The 10,602-nt window shown below is 39.6% G+C and overlaps 1 protein-coding gene across 1 annotated transcript; it reads right to left on the minus strand.

Annotated features, from left to right (window-relative positions):
- Positions 1–209: 209 nt before the first annotated feature.
- Positions 210–7,467, minus strand: cfap251 (cilia and flagella associated protein 251). Its single transcript, XM_084360660.1, has 20 exons — positions 6,980–7,467; positions 6,669–6,809; positions 5,786–5,895; positions 5,590–5,698; positions 5,252–5,332; positions 5,084–5,161; positions 4,961–5,002; positions 4,642–4,841; positions 4,364–4,540; positions 4,026–4,273; positions 3,726–3,877; positions 3,348–3,524; positions 3,043–3,227; positions 2,821–2,935; positions 2,381–2,544; positions 2,193–2,283; positions 1,761–1,904; positions 1,421–1,649; positions 1,102–1,236; positions 210–1,009 (listed from the first exon to the last, which is right to left on the minus strand). Exons 1-20 carry the CDS (start codon positions 7,112–7,114, stop codon positions 882–884), a joined length of 2,841 nt encoding a protein of 946 aa, XP_084216786.1. The 5' UTR covers positions 7,115–7,467; the 3' UTR covers positions 210–881.
- Between the last annotated feature and the right edge of the window lie 3,135 nt (positions 7,468–10,602).

The following is a 10,602-nucleotide window of genomic DNA, read 5'->3' on the forward strand; positions in this document are numbered from 1 at the left end:
TAATTAATAAAACAAACTGTCCTAGATGTGTGTCAACATCATCTTCACCTCACAGACTAGTGAACATTAATGTTTAAGTGTTATTTAGTTTAGTTCAGTATCAACACCACAAAAAAAACACTGATTTTTGAAAGATCTTTCTCACTTCCTGTCAAAATGTTTCTATTACTCCTCTTAAAAAATTCAGTAGGAAAAATGATAAGCTGATGCAGCATGTTCCCATCCTTTATTTGAGCAATACCACAACATACTTGCTTACAAGTTAAAGTTCTGCATACTAAATTTCACTTAAGTGAAAAGAAGTTTTCCTCAAATGTCAAACAGAAAATACAGTTCAATTGGTTCATCTGTAATTTTTTTCTGACAAAATACAGTGTATTTTTAAGTAGTTTGTGACAAAGTTGAACATGAAAATCTAACTTAATATTCATATTTATTCATCATTTTAAAAAATCCAGCCTCTCCGTTCGGGACGCAGGCTGAGAGCGGCTGTGCTTGCAATTATTTTTTTAATGCCATTATCTTGAGATCAAGACAATTATTTCATTATCTCTAAAAAAAAAAATGCATGCTTTGTAATCTCGACAAAACAAAAGGCTGTTTCCTCTTCTTACGTATGTTTATTAGAGACCAGCAGTGCCATACAAGCATGTGAAGATGGTGTACTTACAAGTGCAGCAACTGATTTAAGGTGAAAACATCCAATAAAGGAGTACCAATTATTGATCAATGCATCAGACTCTACCTCAGTCTTATTAATCTCGATCTCGAGAAATCTTAACAAAATAATTAACTTTGTGATAAAGGCATTAAAAAAATCATTGATGAGGCTCTTCATCAACACAACTTCTCCTAGACTAGCAGACAGTTTATTGCTTTTATCACTCCGGAGGTGAGGACCTGCCACTCTGCTCTGCTGAGGACGGGAAGCCCAGGATGTAACCTGTAAACGTCTCCATCGATATCTCAGCTGGGATCGTGAACTCCAGTGAATATTTTGAATTTCCACCTGGATAAAAACACACATCGAAAATTGGTGATGTTTTCAGCTGTTATGTAAATTTAAGTTGTGGTTTGTGAGTGAGATTTTCTTTCACATACTGTCAGATTTAGAAATGTCCTGCTCAGAACGCTCTCCTCCTCCTCTTGCTCCTTCTTCTTCTTCTTCTTCCTCTTCATTGAGGCCTAAAAGTATTGTGAAACACTCTGCCACATCCTCCTCTGTCATGTGTTCTCCTGTCACAGACAATATAAAAAAACGCACATGTTGGCGAGTGTGTCACGTTGACAATGTAACATAAACATTTTTTGTCGAAACTGGAACAGAGAATCAAGATTTTTTTAAGAAATGTGACAGTAATAAATCTAAAAACGGCCAAAATGAAATGATCATTTTCTGACTGAATGGCCGGCAGTGTACCTCGAGCCTGTAGAAGTTCTAGCAGCTCATGTTTCTGCAGAACAAGCTGTCCTGTACTATCACGTCCACCAAGGACATGAAAAGTTCGAGCAAGCTCATCACTAGAGATGCCGAAGGCAGGTCGATGGTTGACATACAGTTTGATAAACTCCTCCAGGTCGATGTCCGTCACATAGTTTCCTGTTTCGGCATACTTGCTGAACTTGACCTCGTTATGCATGTCTTCTATCTGGTAAAAAAATAATAAAGTAAATTGTAAATAGGTCTGAGATAGATTTTTTAAGATTGCAGTCCCCCGTTCAAAGAAATCAAAATGTTGCTTCATTTACACATATTATACCTCTTGCTCAGTAGGGAAGTAGGCCAAAGCCCTCATTAGAGAGGGTACGTCTGACAGGTGGATTTTGGTCGACGTTTGTCGTTTCTCCATGGAGTCAGTACCTTGACTGCGGATTACGCAGTAATAGAAAAAGTCCTCCATCTCCTAAAGACAAAAGAGCTCAGAAAACTGAGAATCTATGGTTAAAATGGTAGCAGAAAGGTCTACAACTCCCGACTGGAGGAGGAATGAAAAGTAAAAAATTGGTATCATAATCTTGTGGCTTTCAAGTTTTCAAGCTAAGTCAATCAGCATGCAAAATATTATAATGCATAAAGATGCTCAGTTTCTGAGTGCAACACCACTGTGGTAAATACAAAGTGATATAATGTTGCTTTCATGGATTAACACTCAGTGGCTGTAGGGAAGCAACAACAACAACAATTAACTCACTCTGTAGAACTTTCCATCTCTTCCTCCCTCCAGAAGATTGTAAAAGGGTACCATGTCCTTCCCTCCCAAGGCAGCTGCTGCCTCCAATGCGCTGCATTCGCAACAAGAGGGAGGATTAACTCCTGAATACATAATTGCGCTGCTCATGCATTCCCTCTGGTTTTCAGGTTGGAACTATCAAACCTTACTTTGTGCTTATCTCCCAGGACATGACAGTGCAGTCAGATCCCCCTGCAGTGAAAACAAATCGACCGTCGTGGGAGCAGGCTAAAGCAGACACCCCTGTCGGATGGCAGATCAAAGCATTGGACTTGTAGGGGTTCCCATCCAGAGGCAAAATCTGCAGACCCACCTGGAAATACAATACTCTCAATGGTTATATAAATAATGGTAATCACTGTTTCTTTTTACAAAAACACAACAGAGATAAAAAAAAAAAAACAAACTAAATTTAGATGTGGTTGAAAAGCCCATGGGTCTGTCTCACAAAGCAGGATAACATATTCATATGATAAGTTTGTAAGTTAGGTTTCAGATGATTTCAGATGAAAACGTCTTCAAGAAACTTAGAAACTAAAGTAAAGCAGATTACTTAACAAAATACTGCAGAGATAAATCCGGCACTGACCTTGTCCTCTGTGATGTATGCTAGGTAACGTGAGGTCGTCCCGGGTTCAACCGACATGGGTAGTACCACTACTTTCTTGATGGGAGAGCCATATGTTGGACCGAGGACAGTCTTTCTGTAACACATGTATACTGTTTTCCAGTATTTGCACTGACATATGATATGTGACATATAAATAGTATAATAGAGTATCATAAATACTCTTGTTACAGTATTTCAGACCTGCACATCTTGGTAGTGCTGTTGAAAAGCTTCATCTTGTATTGGTCCGAGGCAACAAGAAGAAACTGCTCTGCACTGAAGGGAGGATACCAAGTCATGCACAGTGGCACGGCACTTTGCTCGATGCGCTCTGAGCTCAAAATGAGAAGCTTATCCACGTCACTGTTTTCCAGGTCATACTCCACCTATTAATCAGTCGCACACAAGCACAAAGAGGGGTGTGTGCTAAACATTTGGCATAAAAAAAAGTATCATAAAACACCAAACTAGTCCACAGTCCTGAGACTTTGATAAAGCTGACTAACCAGTCGATGGTCCATTCCCAGAGAGAGCAGTCTGGGTTGGGTGCTGTCCAGGTGAATCCCAAAAAGAAGGTCTTTGATGGGCTTGTAGTGGGAGTGGTACCTGCCCATAAACGTCCAACGAGGCACAGAGCCGTTACTGGTCTGCAAGCGAAACACCGTCACTGCTTTTCCAGCATCCTAACAGTGAACAAGGAAATAAAACCTACACGTCACACAAGAATGTTAAAGCATAGAGGTATACATTTACCATCAGGAATCATAACCACAGACTTCCTCTCCTTTATAATCACAGTTTCAACAAAACGACACCATTCTTTTGTAAATTCGAGTCCAGAAACACTTTTGCTAATAACTAAGTTCAGACATATTACTGCTCACCGCAGTGGCAAGATACTTTGAGTCTGAGGAGAAAGTGATGTGTTGAATGCTGTCATTAGTGTAATGGAAACACTCCTCCGGATCGCTTTGCAAAGTGCTGGGATTCAGGATGTGAACAGCTCCACTGCCGAAGCCAACCGCCAGGTATAATCCTGTTCAGAGACAAAAAGGCAGCTCTTTAAGTCACAGCATGTAATGACAAATTGAATATTCCCGCAGCAGCTGGGTATAAATGCAACATAACATACCATACAAAGACAATGACTGACACAGACAAAGTCAGTAAGCATGTTGGCTTACCTTGAGGGTCAAAAGTGACACACTGAATCTGCTTCTCCGTCTCAAAGACCCTGCTGCTGATAATCACTTTGTTGTCACAGTCCCACACTTTTAACATCCCCCTTTGGTTTCCCATGGCCACAGCAGGCTGTCTGGGGTGGCAGGCCACTGCATGTACAGGCTCACAATCCTCATGTAGGAGGATTTGAGAGGTGCCCTTCTGTGCATTCACATGCACTATTGAACTGACTGTGGACACAACAAAGTTCCTGCAGAAAAAGAGACCAGAAAGAGACCAGCTTGGCTAAAATCCACATAACAGTTTAGACTGAAGACATAATAGATCGTATTTCCTCTACCTGATGATTAAGGGTTTTGCCTCCGGACTGCAGTCCTCCTGATATCCCTCAGTACACTCTTTGGAAAAGGAAATGGAAAGAATAGCGTCCAGATTGAATTTACTGTACAAGGTGAGAAACAGGAATTCTCCATCGTAAAAACGAATTTGGCCTCGAGTGTCACCAGTCACGATACAGCTGTGATATCAAATGACACACAAACAAAGAGAGATTAGAGACCAACAAAAACATGCCGCGTTTATAAAACAATAACGATAAATACTTCTGCTGCTGGCTACCTGTCAGTTACAGCGAGAGCCGTGATTGGGTCTTCCTGAACGCTAATGAGCTTGATTCTGTATTCGGGGAGGCTTTGGTTCGCAGCAAAGTCTTCCATCACATTCCACACCACGAGGCTGCCTGCTGTAGTCGCTGTTACGATCTGAGGCTTTCTCCAGTGAAACACAGACTGGCTGAATGACCCGCCAGCCAGTTCGGACTGTAGACAGTTTCACAAGTGTCAGGAGAGGGCTGAGTTAATACAACAGCATAAATATTTACCAACAATGCCATAAAAGACAGAAATATTTCTGACAATGTCTCTATGATTATCTTTACCTCCCTAAGCTTCAGGGCAAAGTATTGCAGACTTCCCAGGGCCTGAAAAAAGCAGCTGTTGCAATAAAAAATACACATCACAGCTGTATTATGTATTCAAATGAAAAGCAAAGTTGGACTCACCCTGCTGTAAATCAACACATGTTTTTCACTGGTGCTGAGCAGCTGAGTGCTATCATTTGGATTAAAAATGATGTTATCCTGAAAATCAATTCAACACGTGAACATTGATGTCCTGAATGCCATATCCATAAAGTTAGGTGACATTTAAATATCAAAAGGTTTACTTACGTGAAAACCATGTTTAGGACTGAGTTCAGTAAACCACAAAGGCTTTTCTGTTTCATTTGTCCAATCCCAAATACACACACACTGTGAAAAGATGGTGGTTAGATTGTAAATGGCATTTTTACTCTATAAATTACTGTTTCATACTGCCTGATCCAGTATGAATCAGTAATGACCCGAGTGCTGTTCTGAGATATTGATCAATTAATAAGAAGTCACACGCTTTATATTCTTTACATTTTTTTAACGTAAAGTGGTTGTGAGGTAAAAATACTCTCTACAGTCTGGATTTATTAAAAGAAATGTTTCATTCAATCTTTCTACCATGCTGTCATACTCACTTGAACCTCCGCAGCCCCGAGGGTAACCAGATATTTTGTGTCTCCTGAAAAGGCCATTGCAGTGACAACCCCTTCAGAGTGGCAATCGAACAATGTTTGAACAGGAATGCTGGAACATTTAACATGTATGTAGTTACAATGAGGGGCAAAGGTTGATACATGAAAATGCATTAGTACAAGGAGAATCAAGGGCTACCCGGAGTAGGAGTCCCATATCATCACCGTGCTGGTCGGCCCCTGGTCAGCTGTTGCAATCCAGCGTCTGTCTTCGCTCACACACATACATGAGATGGGGCGGCAGTGACCCTGCAGGATGGAGGTTGTACTGTAGGCTTTGTAAACTGACACTGCACCCTGCATGTTACTGACATCAAAAGATACCTGTAGCTAAACAGTTTATTCATACCACTCATTTAGTCTGCAGGACTCTGTCTCATCTTCTTTTTTATTACAGAGCTCTCAACAAGTCGAAAACCTAGAACTGTTTTTTTACTAGGGGTGTAACGATACATCGATCCCGATCAATGTATCGATTCAATGATCAACGGTCCAATAGCATCGATGCAAAGTGAACTGATTCATATCGCTGCCATCGTTAAGACACGCCTTCATTTTGAAATTCCCATGGCACGTCTGTGTCACTGTTTAGAAAGGACAACGCCTTTCTAAACAGTGCTAGACAGCACCTGGAGGAAAAAGGCGAGCAGCCAAGAAAAAGACAATGAGGATAATATTAACTCACCTCTCAGCAGCAGTCATAAATGTTCATAATTGAAAGGTCAACAAGGGCTCTTTAAGTTAACTGAAACATTTGCATTTAAGAAATGTGGCACTTCATAGTAAACAGAAGATCTATTATTTTTCTTTTTTATTAAAAAGAATATTGTTTTCCATTTAAATGTCTTTGTCTAAATTGTGTTAAATGGGCATATGATATCGTCTCATACCAATCGCAGGCCCCTGTATCGAATAAAATCGTATCGTGGCAGACTCTGTGATATCGGCAAATATCGTATCGTTGTCCAAAGAATCGATATAATATCGTGATGAAACTTGCGATTTACAGCCCTAGTCTTTACCTGAAGTATGTGCTGGGAATTTGTGGTGTGATTGTATATGATCCCAACGTGCGCTCCAGCATAGAGGACCACCAGCTGGTCGTGGTCTTGCAGACTGAAGGCAGGAAGAGCAGGATTCATCCCAAACACCCATTCTAGTGCCTGAACAAAGAGCACAGTTACAGTATTGTTATGAGCCAGAGACATCCCTCGTTTGAGGGGAATATTTTACTTGAAACTTTCTTTAATACAAGAAAATAGTACACATTTTGTAAAAAATATAAAAAATAAAATACATTTAAAAAAACCTTCCACAAGACACAGATACTCACTAATGGATGTGCTCCAGTCTGAGGTATCTGATTTGAGAAAAGTGTGTCTCTGGTTGCAGAGTAGACTTGAGACTCTGTTTCTCCTCTAGGTCCTGCACTCTTCCTGCAGTCATCCTCAGCTCCAGCCGCTGACATTATATCTGACCACGCTTCACGTATTTAAAGATTATTCTCTCTTTTAACCACTTCATGGAGCCTTTTCCCCTCCTCTTGTCGAGATGATGCCGCTACCCCTCAGTCTCTGCTAACGGCAAACGTGCTTAACCGTCATGCTAAGTTAGCCGAAGAGCAACGTTAACGTGAGGCTGTGAACGAAATTATATTAACCGAAAGAAAAAATGTGTCTAAACTACTGTCAGTTCTTGTCCAATTTGCCGTATTCAAATATTTAAAGCTGTATGTTAAAAAAAGTTGTATTTAGCCTTTGCTAGCCTTCTACATCAAAACATTTCTAAACGTTAGCTCCTGTGAAGCGTCTCGTTGCTTAGTTACCGCTGAGAGGAGGGTGAGTAAAGCGTGTCAAGACAAAATACAGACATTCCGGTCATACATTTCAAATTAAAAGCACGATGAAGCATATAAAAAACCCGAATCAGCTTTGTTTGCCAAGTATGGAATTTGACTCCGGTCAAGTTTGCCCTCAATGTACAGGGAAAAGTTTTTCAAATATTAAATAAGAAAATAAATAATAAAAAAATAAGACTAATGTGTACAAGGTAGTGCAGTTGTAAGGAGTGCAGGATTTCAGCAGTATTCATATAGTAAAAAACAGTGGCAGAATTTCCAAGAGTATTTACATAAGAAAAAAAAAAACAGTGTGCAAAGATGCATGGAGATCAGGGGTTGTTGCACTGTTTATGTTTAGTTTTACAAGATTATCAAGTGAGCATACTTGACCACTGCCACAGGGCCCAGATGATCTGGAGCCCAGGTGTCCTCAGGTTATCTATGTGGCATGTAGTTTGTACACAATCCATTTCACATGCATTCAGTATACTGATGTACTACATCAGCTAAAGTAGAGTAAAGAAGTCCCACTCCAGTGTGTTTTGGCATTTTTATAATATTTCATATTTTGAGTGCTTTCCAGACAATGTTGATATATTATGATATATTTTTTAGCAATTAATTTCATTTTGTGCTCAAAGTTAAGAAATTTAAGCAATTGCTAGAATCGAACAATGACGTGTGACTGCAGTGAAATCTGTGGTTCATTCATCAAAGCTGTACCATTAACTATGGAGAGCTCTAAGGCAGAAAACTGACCTTGATTCAGGGAGTTTTATCTGGTGAATATTTCTAGAAGTGAAAGGCACATTTTAAGACTGTGTCGTTATATTTTGGAAATGGGATAACAGAAGCAATGTCTGTTAGATTTTGTATGTCTTTATTAACACTGTTAACTACTTCTATAAATGGATAGGCAGAATATTATATTTTTGAGAACTTTTTTCTGTCCCAACAAGTACACATTCACTGCACTGAGAAAAGGTCATCAAAGTTGCAGACATAAAAAACAAACAACTCTTTTTATTTTAGGTTTTATCTTTGCCTTAAAATGATCTCCATAACGGGGGTCACTACCTGCTCATACTGCTCACTGAATACCTGTGATTTTCGGCCAGCTATTCTTAAATTTGTCATATCTGTCGAATCTGTCTGTTTTCTTTTCTTTCTTTTTTTCCCCTTTGCTTATTACATTGTGCCTTATTTTGAAAGTACCTATAGGAAGTTCTGGTATACCTATATGGCACAATTGACGGCACTTGACGAATCAAACTTTTGTTGCAGTTCCTCAGAGTGACCACTGGAGGGCAGCAAAACCCTGCGATTCTGACCCATTTTAACAAATGTTGTGCTGCAGGGAAATGACGAAAGCGCGTTTGAATACTTGAATACTTGTTATTTGGGCAAATTTAAACTATACGGAATTATTCTCAGCCAAAGAAAATCAACCTTCACACAATCATTTACGATAATATGAATGTATTAAGCAAAAAACACGTAAAATAAGGCATTGGCCTATGTTTTAGTGGAAAGACTGAAAGAGACCAGCTGAGATTAAAGGATAAGTACCGTTTTTTACAACCTGGACCTTATTTCTGGCAAAAGATATGGTCATTTACTCACCCAGATAACTTTGGTGTCATTCGGCGTCGTTCGGACGAAATTAGATCCAGTGTAGCGGCGATATATCCATATAATGGGAGTAACGGGGCATCGACACACAGCCTCTATATAACACATTATCTGCCACGAAACTAGTTCATTTCATCAATATTTTGTTACGATATGCTAGCGCTATTAGCCTCTGAGTCCGGGCTCGTCTATTGTCAACATCCGGGGTCTGTAGGCTGATCTACTACCTCTGACCTGGAAGATGTCGTCTCTGAGCTGCGCGCGCACCCGCGACAGCGCGCCTTGTTTACCTGTAGCTGCTGCTGCTAGTTTGACCCCGGATGTTGATAACGGACGAGCCCGGACTCAGAGGCTAATAGCGCTAGCATATCGTAACAAAATATTGATGAAATGAACTAGTTTCGTGGCAGATAATGCATTATATAGAGGCTGTGTGTCGATGCCCCGTTACTCCCATTATATGGATATATCGCCGCTACACTGGATCTAATTTCGTCCGAACGACGCCGAATGACACCAAAGTTATCTGGGTGAGTAAATGACCATATCTTTTGCCAGAAATAAGGTCCAGGTTGTAAAAAACGGTACTTATCCTTTAACTGATATCTATCTGAACAGATGACATGAAGACAACAGAAATAGAAGAACACAACAGTCAGCAGGAGTCCAGTGGACATCACCAATCATTTTGTAGTGAAAACCCCCAAAAGGAACAAATATGCTGGAGAAAATGGCAGTTTAATAACAAAGTGCGCAATAAACAGACACTTACTAATAACATGACAATGATATAAACGAAGGTTGTGTAGTCTCAATCTGTGAACACACCATTTCAAGATTTTCCTTTGGGAATAGTTCATTTTATTTGATTAGACAACAGTTTGCATGAGGATTAAAAGTTTTACGAGTTCGAAATTTTTCAGTTTAGTCACTTTATTTTGATATTATTCACCGGAAGTATTGCCGTGTCTTCATTGCCGTTAACTTAATGAACAAGTGTGTTGCAGTTCTTCACTTTGACCACTGGATGGCAGCAGATGCTCATTATTTTAATGCATTTTTAGCAAAATGCTAACTGTGCTTTATCTAAATCACAGAAATAGTTGAAAACTTGAGTTTCGGGGTGGAGCGGGAGGGCACGACAAGACTGAATTATAGAGGAAATTGAGACAATATTTTTCAAAAATATTATCAGCAAAATTAATAGCTGAGACATATTTTTTGACTTTGGGAAAGTAGTTGTGATATTTACATACTAAATTCATCATATCAAAAATTACTTTAAAGATTATTTTCGTTGTGAACAACAATGACTTGTGTAAACTATTAATACAGATACAGATTATTAACTTGTACGAGCATGATCATGACAAAACGTACTGATACCTTCAAATCATATTGACAATAATGGTTGCTTCTGCCCTCTTGTGGTCACAGTGAGTAAGTACAACTGGGCGCCTATAGCATCAAGTTAGAATCAATAT

This window comes from Pagrus pagrus (genome assembly GCF_965226575.1).
Source record: "Pagrus pagrus genome assembly, chromosome: 8".
Taxonomy (NCBI): Eukaryota; Metazoa; Chordata; class Actinopteri; order Spariformes; family Sparidae; genus Pagrus; species Pagrus pagrus.